General features: G+C 46.9%; 1 protein-coding gene across 9 annotated transcripts in view; it reads right to left on the bottom strand.

Annotated features, from left to right (window-relative positions):
• RIPK1 (receptor interacting serine/threonine kinase 1) overlaps nt 1-10,265 on the bottom strand; it is a 33,809-nt gene extending 23,544 nt beyond the window's left edge. For 3 of the 9 annotated variants that reach the window (XR_015152614.1, XR_015152613.1, XM_086370447.1), the window contains exons 1-4: nt 10,011-10,265; nt 2,645-2,843; nt 1,803-1,959; nt 1,054-1,191 (exon numbers count right to left, since the gene is read on the bottom strand). Coding sequence is in view for 4 of the 9 variants with exons in the window: in XM_086370447.1 (XP_086226573.1) it covers nt 1,054-1,191; nt 1,803-1,959; nt 2,645-2,796 (447 nt within the window). In the remaining 5 variants the exon portion in view is untranslated. Of the gene's footprint in view, nt 1-1,053; nt 1,192-1,802; nt 1,960-2,644; nt 2,844-9,020; nt 9,513-9,906 lie in introns of those variants that run through there. The other 6 variants (XR_015152612.1, XR_015152611.1, XM_086370446.1 and 3 more) reach the window with 3 other exon arrangements.
• Nucleotides 10,266-15,423: the final 5,158 nt, after the last annotated feature.

Here is a 15,423-nt window from a genome sequence, read left to right on the forward strand (position 1 = left end):
GGCTAGGGAAAACAGGCACTTTCTTTTCAGCAGGCTTGTGTAGCACATGGTACTGCACCTTCTGTTTTCCCAAAGGGTGTCCAGAAGCCCATGGATGTGAATTTCCAAGGATCCCAAAGACACACGGAGGATAGGAGTGTAGCTGCTGGTGCTGAGTTGGGAGCCTGAACCTGAGAGAAGATGGGATGCGGAAGAGGGGAAAGACAGACAAAAAGGCAAAGAAAAAAAATACCAAGGTCAGACACAGAGCACAGAGGGAGGCGGCAGGGCAGAATGACAGAGCCATACACTGAAGACACCAGAGGAGGCGGTTCCACTTTTGCTTCCGGGAATCCGAGCTTTTGGGGATGATTTCTGGCATGTGATTATCTAGAATCCTCAAATTCTAACCCAGATCTTAAGAGGTAAGTTATTAACGTAAAGAACCTTCTTTTAAAGACACAAGAAGAAAAAAACAAACAAAAAAAACCCTGTCCAGGGCTGGAACAGAGCGCTAGAAGCAGAATCTTCTGGTAAAGGGACGCCTGCGTAAGCAGTTCCTGCGTCCTCCCCACAATTCCACTTCCCCTTTCAGACCCTTGTGCTCGGCTGGGATTCATGCTGCCAAAGCCACCTTGACATGATGGTCCACCTAGAGGAGAAAAGAAAACCCTCCCTCTTTTTCCTTTGACTACAGTGGACAGAGTTTTCAAAAGGAAACGGATTTTTAAAAAGGAGATGTAAGTAAAGTGAAAGTGAAGTCACTCAGTCGTGTCCGACTCTTAGCGTCCCCATGGACTGCAGCCTACCAGGCTCCTCCGTCCATGGGATTTTCCAGGCAAGAGTACTGGAGTGGGGTGCCATTGCCTTCTCCCGATGTAAGTAAAGGAATAAATAAAGATCACTACCCCCACCAAGCCTCCCTCTTTTCATTCCTTGGCAGAGCTTTCTGGCACCGCCGTCACCAGGGAGGAGTTGGGCGAGCTCTGCTCTTGGCACACATCATGTCCGGAAAAAGGACTTACGCTGAGAATCAGAATCGCGCTGACCCCCAGAAGCCCTGACTGTGGTTACCTTGATGTGGAAGTCGCTGTCAACGAGGATATTTTCTGGCTTGAGGTCCTTGTGTATCACCCCTTCTCCGTGGAGGTAGCGCATTCCTTCGATGGTCTCCATAATGATCCTCCCTTTCACGGACAGGGGGATGCTGACCTGAAACGAGTGGCAGTCAGTCCGGGAGACGGAAAGGGACTTAAAGGGGCCAAAGCACCAGCTTCCTTCAAGAGCAGTGGATCCGGACCTGAGGACAGAGCCAGCAGCTTCCCTTCCCACAGGCCCCGAAGATGCGTCCTGACCACCTTGCAGGGTGAGGGCCCCTCCCCTGTGTTCCCACAGCTTGCTGTGCGCGTGTCTGTCAACACACCACCACACCAGACATTCACATCCCGACCTGTGCCCCGTTATCTCTGTCACACTTGCTATTGCTTCCTGAGCAAACAGCACTGGCCTTGCTCTTAACAGGTACATACACTTGTTTTTTGACTACCCCACAGGGCAGGCAGGGATCTTAGTTCCCCGAACGGGGATCAAACCCGTGCCCCCTGGAAGTGGAAGCAGGGAGTCTCAACCACTGGACCACCGAGAAAGTCCAGGTATCTACACTTTTAAAAATGCATTAAAATTATTTGGCTTTGGTAAACAGGATGAATCTTGCTGTTGGAAACCTTCCTCATCCAGTGTTGTTATTCTTGAGAAAATCCAAACCACCAGCCATTCGCACAGGAGTCCGAGGCACAGGGGCTGGCGGGCCGGGCGAGGCGTACCTGGGCCTTGAGCACGCGCATGAGGTCGCCCTGCTCCATGTACTCCATCACCAGTGAGTAGCTGCCCTCCTCCATGATGACGCCCAGCAGCTTGACCACGCGACGGTGCCGCAGCCGGTGCATCATCCTGCCCTCCTCCAGGAGGGCCTCGTTGTACCTGGGGGCAGGGGGCAGGGGTCAGATGGGCAGGGGCAGCCCGCTCCTCTCCCGGCCCTGGGAACGCCCCCAAGCGTCCCCGGGGCTGCCCCTCCACCCTGGGTGCCTCCTTCCCGGGACCACGGCCAGTGCACAGGAAGCGTTAACCCAATGACCAATCAACGCAAAGCTGGTGAAGAGCACCGAGGAAATGCGGCTGGGAAACAAAGACCGCACTGGACAGTGGACTAAACCCATGGCCTGTCTCACAGCCACTCGGGCGAGAGCAGAGGGAAATAATACAGCTTCCCGACTGCCTCAGAGAGAGGGTCCTGGACGCTGTGACTCACGAACCAGGGCTTCGTGCCCATGCTCGGGGCTGGTCCTCACCCACCGTGGAGCAGAGCCTTCGCCTGCTCCCGCCTGCTCCTCCCATCCTCTTCCCAGCGCCCCTGCACTGCCCTGGGCCGCCTCCTCTCTGTTTCCTCCTCTTCAGTTTTCTTCTGTTACTTACCAGCTCGGAGCTCTCCCCTAGCCGGCGTCTGAATCCTCGTGAGTCAGGGATGTCAATGACCGCCCTGCAGGGCCATCCGATATGAAGCCTCAGGGCTGACCCTTGCACCCAGGTCTGTCTCATAAAGGCTGTGCCACCCGATTCCACCGCCCTGGCACAGCACGTGGCCTGCCCAAATCTGCCCCTGACTCACTCGGTGCGCTTGGGGCCCGTGTACACCTTCTTCAGGATCACCAGTCCGTGGGATCTGTGTAAACACAGACACACCTTCCCGAAGCCCCCACTGTCCAGGTCTGCCTGCTCCAGGAAGTCTGTAGAGCTCATCTTAATGTCGTCCAAGGACATGGCTGCTTTCCTTCTGAACGGCCAGAATGCCCCGAAAACACACAACCCTGTGAAGAAAAGAGGACACGTCACTACAGACAAGTCGTCACACAAACAGTGTACAAACGCTCCACCGCACGCTTGGTGTGCCTTTATTTTTTGAAGATAGATTTATAGTCTCTAAGATGAATGTTTTTCCTATTTCCAGGAATCACAGAAGACCACGATCTTTCTTCCTTAGACTTTCATTTCTACAAACATGGAAGATTCAGCTCAGCTCAGTCGCTCAGTCGTGTCCGACTCTCTGCGACCCCATGAAGCGCAGCACGCCAGGCCTCCCTGTCCATCACCAACTCCCGGAGTTCACCAAGACTCACGTCCATCGAGTCAGTGATGCCATCCAGCCATCTCATCCTCTGTCGTCCCCTTCTCCTCCTGCCCCCAATCCCTCCCAGCATCAGAGTCTTTTCCAATGAGTCAACTCTTCGCATGAGGTGGCCAAAGTACTGGAGTTTCAGCTTTAGCAGCATTCCTTCCAAAGAAATCCCAGGGCTTATCTCCTTCAGAATGGACTGGTTGGATCTCCTTGCAGTCCAAGGGACTCTCAAGAGTCTTCTCCAACACCACAGTTCAAAAGCATCAATTCTTCGGCACTCAACCTTCTTCACAGTCCAACTCTCACATCCATACATGACCACAGGAAAAACCATAGCCTTGACTAGACGAACTTTGTTGGCAAAGTAATGTCTCTGCTTTTGAATATGCTATGTTGGTCATAACTTTCCTTCCAAGGAGTAAGCATCTTTTAATTTCATGGCTGTAGTCACCATCTGCAGTGATTTTGGAGCCCTCCAAAATAAAGTCTGACACTGTTTCCACTGTTTCCCCATCTGTTTCCCATGAAGTGGTGGGACTGGATGCCATGATCTTCGTTTTCTGAATGTTGAGCTTTAGGCCAACTTTTTCACTCTCCACTTTCATCAAGAGGCTTTTTAGTTCTTCACTTTCTGCCATAAGGGTGTCATCTGCATATCTGAGGTTATTGATATTTCTCCCGGCAATCTTGATTCCAGCTTGTGTTTCTTACAGTCCAGTGTTTCTCATGATGTACTCTGCATATAAGTTAAATAAACAGGGTGACAATATACAGCCTTGACGAATTCCTTTTCCTATTTGGAACCAGTCTGTTGTTCCATGTCCAGTTCTAACTGTTGCTTCCTGACCTGCATACAGATTTCTCAAGAGGCAGATCAGGTGGTCTGGTATTCCCATCTCTTTCAGAATTTTCCACAGTTTATTGTTATCCACACAGTCAAAGGCTTTGACATAGTCAATAAAGCAGAAATAGATGTTTTTCTGGAACTCTCTTGCTTTTTTCATGATCCAGCGGATGATGGCAATTTGATCTCTGGTTCCTCTGCCTTTTCTAAAACCAGCTTGAACATCTGGAATTTCACGGTTCACGTATTGCTGAAGCCTGGCTTGGAGAATTTTGAGCATTACTTTACTAGTGTGTGAGATGAGTGCAACTGTGCGGTAGTTTGAGCATTCTCTGGCATTGCCTTTCTTTGGGATTGGAATGAAAACTGACCTTTTCCAGTCCTGTGGCCAGTGCTGAGTTTTCCAAATTTGCTGGCATATTGAGTGCAGCACTTTCACAGCATCATCTTTCAGGATTTGGAATAGCTCAACTAGAATTCCATCACCTCCACTATCTTTATTAGTATATAGAAATGCAAAATACTTTTGTATACTGATTTCCCTGGTGGCTTATATGGTAAAAAAACCTGTCTGCAATGTGGGAAATCCAGGTTCAATCCCTGGGTTGGGAAGATCCCCTGGAGAAGGGAATGGCTACCCACTCCAGTATTCTTGTCTGGAGAATCCCATGGACAGAGGATCCTGGCAGGCTACAGCCGATGGGGTTGCAAAGAGACAGATAGGACTAAGCGACTAACATTTATTTACTTAGTGACTTTGTATCCTACAACATTGCTGAAATTGTTCCTTAGTTCTAACAGTTTTTTGATGGAGTGTTTTAGAGTTTTCTATGTATCTCACATGATCTGCAAACAGTGACAGCTTTATTTCTTCCTTTCCCATTCACATGCCTTTTCTTGCCTAGTGGATCTGGCTAGAACTTCTAATACTATGTTGAATAACAGAGGCAAGAGTGGGCACCCTGGTCTTGCTCCTGATTTGTTGTTTTGTTTGGTAGCACCGCACATGTGGTTTGTGGGATCTTAGTTCCTGGACCAGGGATTCTACTCAGGCCCTCAACAGTGGGAGCACAGAGTCCTAACCACTGGGCCACCAAGGAATTCCCCTTTTATTCCTGATCTTAAGAAGCTTTCAGTTTTTCATTGTTATTATGATGTTAGCTGCGGGTGTAAAACCTAACTTTGCACTTTGAAATTTTTAATAAAATGTTGGGATGGGAAGCTTTTTTAAGTGGCTGAAGGGGTTTCTGAAAATGCGTAAGCTGAGAGCAGTCCTGTCAGTGGCCTGCTGTAGTCTGGCTCAGGTAACCAACCTTCTACATCCTGCACAAAGTCTTTGGTGGGCCCTGCTACTCCAACAAAGCTCACATATCAGCATGGCAGATTACACTATGAGCCATTTTCCTGTAACATGAGACATTTCCAAGTAAGAGGAAGTGCCCTCTGGAAAGAAGCACATTTTTGGGGCAGTGACACGGGGTGTGGGGAGGCTGCCCAGTAAAGGGCATGACCATGGTGGGGGCAGGGGAGGCAGGGCCTGAAGGTGAGCTACTAGAAGCTGTCACGACAGTGAAGAGGGCACAGGTTTTTCTCCCATATGAAATCTAGCTCTAATTTATCAGTCCTTGGGTAACTTACATAAGCCTCAATTTCCTCATTTGCAAAAGGAAATAATAATGACTGCCTCACAGACTGGTAAGCAGTGTATGAGAAGAAACATCTGAACACACATTGGTGCCTGCTTTGTGGTTCTGGCTATGACTGGCCCACCCGTCTACCCCTACTCGTCACGTTCACACTGTTTCCCAGGCTGTGAGAATGGGGGTGTGCAGCTGGGATCCACTCTTCACAGTAGCTCTCTATGGACCAGTCCTTGTGAAGCAGGGTGGGGGTGTCCACTCTCCCCTACAAGCTTCTGAGTGCACATTCTTCTCCTGGCTAAAAGTTGCTCCCCCTTGAGGTCTCAGAGATGTCATTTCCTCAGGGAAGCCATCCTATGTCTTCCTATTAGACATTTTCACAGCACCCAGTACCTTGAACCAGTTGGACAGCTATAATTTGGGAATTATTTCAATTAAGCTCACAGAAGGCAGGAAACTATCTTACGCACAATCTACAGTGCCCAGCACATAACCTGGCATAAGGCAGTTGGTCATTAAATGCATAATTTTTTTTAAAAAAGAGAACTATTTAATCATCCAAAAATAAAGTTAAGTGAATTATAGCACATTCATAAAATATAGTATTATATAGTCAATACATTAACAGGTGGATGGCTAGGTACACATATAGCTATATGTACAGGAAAAAAAGACACAGCGAAAGACACCTAAATGTTAGCAAGGATATCTGGATGGTCAGGTGACTTTTATTTCTTCTTTACACATTTATTACATTTTGTAATTTTTATACAAATTACCTTTATAATAAAAAATTTTTTTAAAGGGAGTTAAGTTCCTCACTCAGTAATTCTTTATCCTAAGGAATCAAATCAGAGACACTGATATAGATTATGTACAAGGATATTCCTAGTAACATTAGAGAGAACAGCAAAAGCACATAATACAACTGACATATACATAACACGGGAGAGTAAGTTATGGCTCATTCACATTATGAAAGTCATCTAGCAGTTTTCAAAAATGATGTGATATGTGAATGTTTAGTGGGCTTCTCCAGTAGCTCAGCTGGTAAAGAATCTGCCTGCAATGCAGCAGACCCTGGTTCGATTCCTGGGTCAGGAAGTTCCCCTGGAGAAGGGATAGGCTACCCACTCCAGTATTCTTAGGCTTTCCTGGTGACTTAGCTGGTAAAAAATCTGCCTGCAATGTGGGAAACCTAGGTTCAATCCCTGGGTCAGGAAGATCCCCTGGAGGAGGGCATGGCAACCCACTCCAGTATTCTTGCCTGGAGAATCCCATGGACAGAGGAGCCTGGTGGGCTAGAATCCATGGGGTCACAAAGAGTCGGACACAACTGGGCAACTAAGCACAGCATGAATGTTTAGTAACATTAAAAAAGGCTCCCAGACAGTACAGAAACAGGAAGGAGTTATAACCATGCCCTGAACTATGACCATAGGGTATTAAGATTCAGCTAGATGAGGACTTCTACCTGCTCTCTATCCTTCAGCTAGGTCTTCTCTCTTCAGAGCTGCCAAGACCAGCTAGGACCTGCCTTGCCTCCTGCAGGAGCGATGCAGCTCCAGGGAGAGGGGCCTCCAGGTGGGCCTGCAGCACTCTGTGAGGCTGCCTTCTGACCCCAGCTGGCTCTCCTCATCTGTGGTTTGCTGGTTTAGCCTGGTCTTACTTCACCTTATGCACCTTTTGCATGGTTTCCAATGACTTGTTTTTATTGCTCCCCCCCTCCCCCGGCCATTCCCCATGAATGATTCAACTCTGTAAGTACTGAATATCTTAGGAGGGACTGGTGAGTGGTTTAGATACCCAAGAGTCACAGAAACTCTGAAAGTAGCCAAGTAGAAAGTCACACTGTAAAGTCATGTTACACAGTAATTAATGAACACACACTAACCTGTCATATCATCTTATGATCAAGGACTTTCAACAGAGAATATAACGGTCTATTTTAATGGATTTTCAAAATGTTTTTTGCATAAGTGTACTAAATTCAGGGATTTAAGGAAGCGAATTCTCCACTGAAATTAATTGAAAATTCCAAGAAACTTCAAAATTATCTGTAAGTCTATATAAAAAAAATTCATATCTACATTCAATTTTGTCAACTATACTTCAGTAAAACTGGGGAAAAATACAAATTACTAACAATATATAACATCAAAGAGCCAGGCAGCATTAATCTACAAAATTAACAGTCAGGGTAGTAGTTACTACGAGGTGGAAGCAGGAGGCAGGGAAGGAAAGGAAGTGTGGGGGAGTGATGGCAATACTTGTTTCTTCTTAATGTTCACTTCAGGACACTTAAGAGAGTCAAACAGTTATGATGTGTGTTCTTTTCTGTGTATTGCAATAATTTTTTTTAAGTTAAAAAAATTTCATATTTACCTTTAAGTGGTTGAGGGCAATTTTTTTCAATGTTTCAGTGAGGACCATACATGATGAGTCTGACAGAAAATGCTGGCTACCCAACTACCATGCCCCCCTTTTCCTCTGCAGATGGAACTCTGTTTTTATTCAGGCATCCAATGGGAATTTCTCAAGGTTCTTGGATTTTAACTGCTTGATACTTTGCCTCAGATAAACAAGAGCTCTGGGCAAGAGAGAAGACTGCAAGAGTTCAACCCAGTGTTATCCTGCACATGATGACCCTCTGAAGTACCAACTTATTAATACATCGGCTTCAAGTTACAAATTAAGAAACTAAAATTTAGAGTTTAATGATTCACCTAGAGTAACAGATCCCAGAATTGAGCCTTAATGTCTTCACTCAAATTTCCACTGTCAGTTCACTAACACATGTTACTTCTCCAGAGAGCAAACAATCATTTGTCTTTGTTAAAATCAGATGCAAAGACCTATCTTACAATTCTGCTCACCTGTACTAAATAAGTATGCCACATTCAGAAACATAGGGAAAGTACAGACTAAATTTTAAAAACATATGAAAACATGTGGTTCAAAATCAATATTCTACTAGGTTAACACGATCATTTTTGCCGAAGTATAACATCCAACCATAGCATGGGAAGCTGCGCTTTTTCAAATTCCCAGCTCATACTGGTGGTATTACCATGTTGCCGATTAATAAGCATCCAAGAGAAATTTTCAATTTTGGAAACTGTTATTTAGGGATTTTTCTTTATTCTCGTGAATATTCACAATCCTGAAAGTGCAATGTATCTGTGGTGCTCAATACAGCTCAGCGAGAGAAACATGCAAATTACAGTTCATCATTATAGTTGTTTTATCAGTAATAATAATTACAGTGATGAGATACTTCAAATGTTTTAAACAAGCTTCCTCTTTACCTTTTGTGTTTGGAAGGGTGCAGTTGCCCAAATTTATAATTGACTACAATTTCCTTCCCACTCTTGCACCTACGTACCTGATGGTTACAAAATGTAGATCAAGTAAGAAGTCACTTCTGCCTTGATTTCTTCCTGTGTGAACGGAGGGAGAAGTAATAGCGGTTCTATTGCAAAGTCGCTTGAGTGTAAAGGGCCTCGGGCTTTGTCCAGGACACACAAGAGCTCCGAGCAAAGAAGAGCCGAAGGAACAGCGAGAGACAAAGTAATGAACAGCCAACCCCGCCTCTGTGGGAGGCTGTCCAGTGTAAGGAAAGAAGGGTGGCGCTGACCTTCTTCAAAACTCTGAAGAGGCTACGAGAGCGTGTGTGCGCTCAGTCACTTCGTAAAAGCACGCGCCACCGGTTGACGACGCCCTCCCCGCCGTGCCCGTCGATCCTTCTTTCCCAGCTCTCGTCGAAGACGGCGCGGGAAGGCGTCTGACGGCGTCGCGAGCTGCGGCGGCCCCGGCGCCCCCGTCAGAGGCCCTGCCCCAGGGCGCCCGCGTGACCCGGGGCGGCGAAAGCTCGTAACGACATCGCAGGGACGACCCGCCACCCCCCCCGACACCACAGCGCAGACCACGTGACGGGCCGTCTCCACGTCACGCAGTTATCACGCCGGAGCCAAATCGCCGCCCGGTCCCGCCGGACCCACACTCCCGGCGAGACGAGACGCCTCAGGGATAACCGTGCTGTCCAGTGGACGGCTGGCAATTGGGCGCCCCACTTCCGGAAACTCGCGGGCCACGCCTACCACCCTACTGGCCCACTGCCCGACTTCCAGGAACGCCGCGGGCCACGCCCACCGCCCGAACTCCGGGAGCCGAGTCGCCCGCCCCCCACCCACCGGAAGCAAAAGCCCCGCCCCCTCCCGGAAGCCAGCCCGAGAGACTGTTCTGGGCCCGGCGGTCCCAAGCTGACGCACCGAGAGATTCGCTTTCGCTTTCGCGGGAGACCTCCTGAGGCCCCAGGCCGGGTGAGGAAGGAGGCGGCGGGGCAGCCTAGAGTTGCTCCCACGCCCAGCAGTACCTGGCCGGCGCAGGCCGGGGTGGCACGCCGGGCCCGATAAGGGGTCTCCGGGGCGGAGCCGTCGGCTGGGAGGCGGGCGGGGACCGCCCCGCCCTGCCCACACCGCGCCCGGCTCCGCGGGCCAGCGGTCCGTCGCGTGCTGTCCAGTGGTCGGCGCGCTCGGGCTCCTCACGGAGTGGGCCCGCTGGGGCCCCGCGCTCCGGGGTCGGCGCTCCGGGACACCGGTCTGGTGTCCGCGCCGCCCGCGCTTCGACTGAAGGAGCCCGGCCGGCGGAGGGCGTGGACTGCTCGCTCCGCCTCCGCTCCTGCCCCGGAGGAGGGTGGGGAGAGCGCCCGCCCAGCGGCTGGAGAGGCCTGCAGGCCGGTTCTGAAATCCCGGGACAAGCTCAGACTAAGGATCGTGCTCTCAGAGCGGTTTGGGAGGCCGAGAGGACAGAAGAAATGCCGAGTCACAGAAACCACTCCCAAAAACCTGCCGGGCGCGGCAGGCAGGGCCGGAGGCGATGGGCTGCTTCCCCGGGGGATTCTGAGCTCTGCAGGTCAGCAGCGCGGGAACCCTAGGCAGCAAGCTCCCAGGCATTTATCTCCTTCACCTGCAAAGTGGGGATAATCTCTTCTGTGGGGCTGCGGAGGAAGCAGCAGCGTACGAGGATGGTTGGGAAGTCTGAAGCAAAATGGGAAATGGTTGCTATAGTGTTATGATGAAAAGTTAATTTTATATATAGCATGATTACATACTATAAAAAGATATCTGGAGATAATGAGATGCCACAAACTAAGAAAATATTTGCAGAAAGCATAGCTGATAAAAGTTATCCAGAATATACTAAAAATGCAAGAGAAGGAAAAATGCAATTGAGAATGGGCAAAAGATCTCAACAGACACCTCACCATACAAATGACAAGTAAGTATATGAAAAGATGCTCAATATTATAGGATATTAGGAAACTCTAACTTTGAAAAACCACTGAGATGCCACCACATATTGTCTGCCTAAAATAAATAGACTGCCAACTATTTCTCTAACGTAAACAAGTTTATTATGAAAAGAATTGCAGTTTGAGGTCTGCCACCCTGGGAACTTGTAAGTTCCCAACAAAAATGGAGAGGACACCATTATGGGGGAAAAGGAAGTTGGAGAGATGTTTTAAAAGTCCATTGCTTTTCATTGGCTGAATCGTTGCCAGGGGGGAAAGAAAGATTTCTGATAGAAAAGATTCTCCAGCCTTTCTGATCTCCTGACTCTTCGAGATTTGTTTTTTGTGTGTTTGTTTTTTACATTTCCCCCTTTTGATCAGAATCTCTCAGAAAGCAGTGCTGATCCAAGTGTGAGATTTTTGTGTGTGTGTCAGTGACTTTGTATCTCAATGCCAGGGAGGACCTTTCCTTTGTACAATTTCACATCTGAGGGAAAGTGTGGATTGCAAACCTACTGAGGTTACATTTGAATAACAAGGAGTAGCAGAACTGTGAAACACTTTTTGCCTAAAGTGCATACATTTCCAGGATAATAGTGGCGATCATCTGAAGTGTCTTCATCAAAGGTGTGGTGACAAACTCCAAGAGGCCTGTTCTGAATATTTTGGGAAAACTGTCTCATTAGAAGTCATCTGGTTCAATTCTGAGAAGTCTTTACTTTCAGGTCACCAGATGATGTGCAGGTCTAGTCAGCGTGTGGTGCTCTCTTTAACTGTGTCATGTGAATCCAAGAGTCAGTTCCTTAGAATCTGGTGTCACAAGAGTTGGTTAGGAATACTTAATAGGGGCCTTTCCAGAAAGGCTGAAGAGAGTTTTCCTGGAGGTATCTATTCTAGTAGATAAAATCTCCAGGTGGCAAGGTGTGATGCTTTAGGTCTTCATTTTCTGAGAGACACTGAAAAAACACTGAAAAGACTGCTCTACCAAAACACAGTTCAGTTCAGTCTCTCAGTCGTGTCTGAATCTTTGTGATCCCATGAATCGCAGCACACCAGGCCTCCCTGTTCATCACCAACTCCCAGAGTTCACTCAAACTCATATCCATCGAGTTGGTGATGCCATCCAGCCATTTCATCCTCTGTCATCCCCTTCTCCTGCCCCCAATCCCTCCTAGCATCAGGGTCTTTTCAAATGAGTCAACTCTTTGCATGAGGTGGCCAGAGTATTGGAGTTTCAGCTTTAGCATCAGTCCTTCCAATGAACACGAAGGACTGATCTACTTTAGGATGGACTGGTTGGATCTCCTTGTAGTCCAAGGGACTCTCAGGAGTCTTCTCCAACACCACAGTTCAAAAGCATCAATTCTTCGGCGCTCAGCTTTCTTCACAGTCCAACTCTCACATCCATACATGACCACTGGAAAAACCATAGCCTTGACTAGACGGACCTTTGTTGGCAAAGTAATGACTCTGCTTTGTAATAGGCTATCTAGGTTGGTCATAACTTATTTTTAAGTAATTATGATTAGGCCTTTACAATATTGGAACATCTCCTTTTATCACTTCTGGATCAAAAGAGATGGGAGCTAAGTTCATTGAGTGTCTTGTGACTGTCTCAAAGGAAAATTTATGAATTTTAAAAGGAATAGGTCAGTAATTCACTGGCAGTCCAGTGGTCAGGACTTAATGCTTTCATTTCTGAGGGCCTAGGTTTGATCCCTTGTCAGGGGAACTAAGATGCTGCAGGCCATGGTGTAGTCAAAAGAAATAATAAGGGATGGATCTAAGATTCAGAAGGACCAGTGACAGTGCTCTTAGCCAAAGTACGTGGAGGACCTCTGCAAAGTTTCCTAATTGAGCCTTAATAGCACCATCAGTGCTTTCAACTTAACCAAAGGATTGAGGGCGGTAAGTGCAGTCAAAGTGTAAAACTGGCCATAGAGTGCACACTTGTTGGAAGTACCTCACCAGTAAAATGGGCTCCTTGATCACTTTGACATTTGAGAATTGTTTCCCAGATAGGAATAATGTTTTCCAAAAGAACTTTTACCACAAAATGGGGTAGTAGCCTCTCTGCAAGGGAAAGTTTCAGTCCAGTGAGAAAACATGCAGACCATAAACAAAATACATCCTTGAGAAGGAAGAAGTTTTTTTTTGCAAGAACTGGAATAGTTCATTAGGCAGTTAAAAATATCACTGAAGATGGTGTGGACACTAGAAAGGCAGGTTAGAAGGCTCAGTTCATTCGTGTCCAACTCTTTGTGACCCCATGAACTGCAGCACGCCAGGTTTCCCTGTCCATCACCAACTCCCAGAGCTTGCTCTAACTCATGTCCGTTGATTCAGTGATGCTATCCAACCATCTCAACCTCTCTCGTCCCTTTCTCCTGCTGTCTTCAATCTTTCCAAGCATTGGGTTCTTTTCCAGTGAGTCAGTTCTTCACATCAGGTGGTCAGAGTATTGGAGTTTCAGCTTCAGCATCAGTCCTTCCAATGAATATTCAGGACTGATTTCCTTTAGGATTGACTAGCTGGATCTCCTTGTAGTCCAAAGGACTCTGAAGAGTCTTCTCCAACACCATAGTTCAAAAACAATTCTTTGGCGCTCAGCTTTCTTTATAGTCCAACTCTCAGATCCCTGCATGACCATTGGAAAAACCATAGCTTTGACTAGATGGACCTTTGTTGGCAAAATAATGTCTCTGCTTTTTAATATGCTGTCTACGTTGGTCCATAGCTTTTCTTCCAAGGAGCAAGCGTCTTTTAACTTCATGGCTGCAGTCACATCTGCAGTGATTTTGGAGCCCCCAAAATAAAGTCTGTCACTGTTTCCATTGTTTTCCCATCTATTTGCCATGAAGTGATGGGACCAGATGCCATGATCTTAGTTTTCTGAATGTTGTTTTAAACCAGCTTTTTCACTCTCCTCTTTCACTTTCTTCAAGATGCTCTTTAGTTCTTTGCTTTCTGCCATAAGGGTGGTGTCATCTGCATATCTGAGGTTATTGATATTTCTCCCGGCAATCTTAGGTTAGCACGCAGAAGGTACCTAAAGCATTTGAAGTTGTAATAACCTGTTTTCTAACAACTTGACTGTTTGCAAGAATGGCAGAAACTAGGAGGGTTTTGGTTTTATTTAGGAGCCTTCCACGGAGAAGGCAATGACAACCTGCTCCAGTGTTCTTGCCTGGAGAATCCCAGGGATGAGGGAGCCTGGTGGGCTGCAGTCTTATGGGGTTGCACAGATTCGGACATGACTGAAGCGACTTAGCAGCAGCAGGAGCCTTCCGTTACTGCAGTTGAAGGTAAGAAATCTGGTAGTCTGCCTTCGTTGTGCCTCATCTAGAGTGTGAGACAGAAGAGTAACTAGATCTGGAGTGGATACAGTTTTCTAGTCTGTTGTGGTCCTTTTTAATAGAAGGGACAGATTCCAGTTCTGCCCATTGATAAACAGAGTTAAAAGCTACCTCAATGGAATCAACGTGTGCAGAAAGATTAGAATTTTCTTTAAAAATAATCTAGAATGGATTCTAATAGTCATGAACTGGTTCATCAGATTTTTGTGTGAAAGTGTGAATTTTGTTCTAATCAACAGGCTTTGGAAAAGCACAGGAATTGGCTGGTTAAGTCACTGAGTGACTGCCAAAGCTTGATCATATAAGTTAGTGGTCAGGTGCTGTTCTGTTCTAACTTGCCTCAATTGTGTCCAACTCTTTGCAACTCTATGGACAGTATCCCACCAGGCTCCTTTGTCCATGGGGATTCTACAGGCAAGAATACCGAAGTGGGTTGCCATGTCCTCCTCCAGGGACTGGCCAAGTGTTGCAGTAGCAATCCTAGGTACCCTTCAGGATTTTGTCAGTTAGTGGTAAACCCAGTGCTGGGCCTGGCTTCACTGACAAGCATATGAACTAGTTGGTATAAGCCAGAGAAACCAGGTTAATAGGTTTGAGTGTCTGTATGAAATTCTTCAGCAAATATGTGAAGGTCTTAAGTTACTTTAGGAAAATCTTTGATTATGGCTTACAGTTCAGCTTTAGTCCATGGACTATAGGAAATTAAGAGTTTAGTCTGTGGATCCACAGAGGCTTAATTTTTAAGGGACAGGTTGTGATAAGTTCAGAAGAAAAGGGGAAGTTTGGTGAGAGAATTAGTATGGGGAAGCTGAGAGTATGGAGAAGATGAAGGTGGCATAGAAGGGAAGGAGGAAGATGGTACTGGTGGTAGGCCCTGGGCAGGAGGAGCAGAAGGAGAAAGACAAGATGGTGCCAGGGGTTGAGTCTGATACAAAGAAGCCAAGGAAGAACTTGAGGTGTTGGGAACTATTTTGTCTTTCTTTTAATTGCCTGCCTCAGTTAAAATCTTATTTTGCAGAAAGGCAATTTTAGGCTCCTGATAATGTTTGGAAGTCTCAAAATAGAACTACTGTTGTGGAATTAAGTAAATTAAATTTGGGGACTTCAAAAATTCCCCATAATGGCCATTGGTATTCTAA

Source organism: Bos grunniens, chromosome 23, assembly GCF_055505025.1.
Source record: "Bos grunniens cultivar Pamir isolate PY7600 chromosome 23, Bosgru_T2T1.0, whole genome shotgun sequence".
Classification (NCBI taxonomy): Eukaryota; Metazoa; Chordata; class Mammalia; order Artiodactyla; family Bovidae; genus Bos; species Bos grunniens.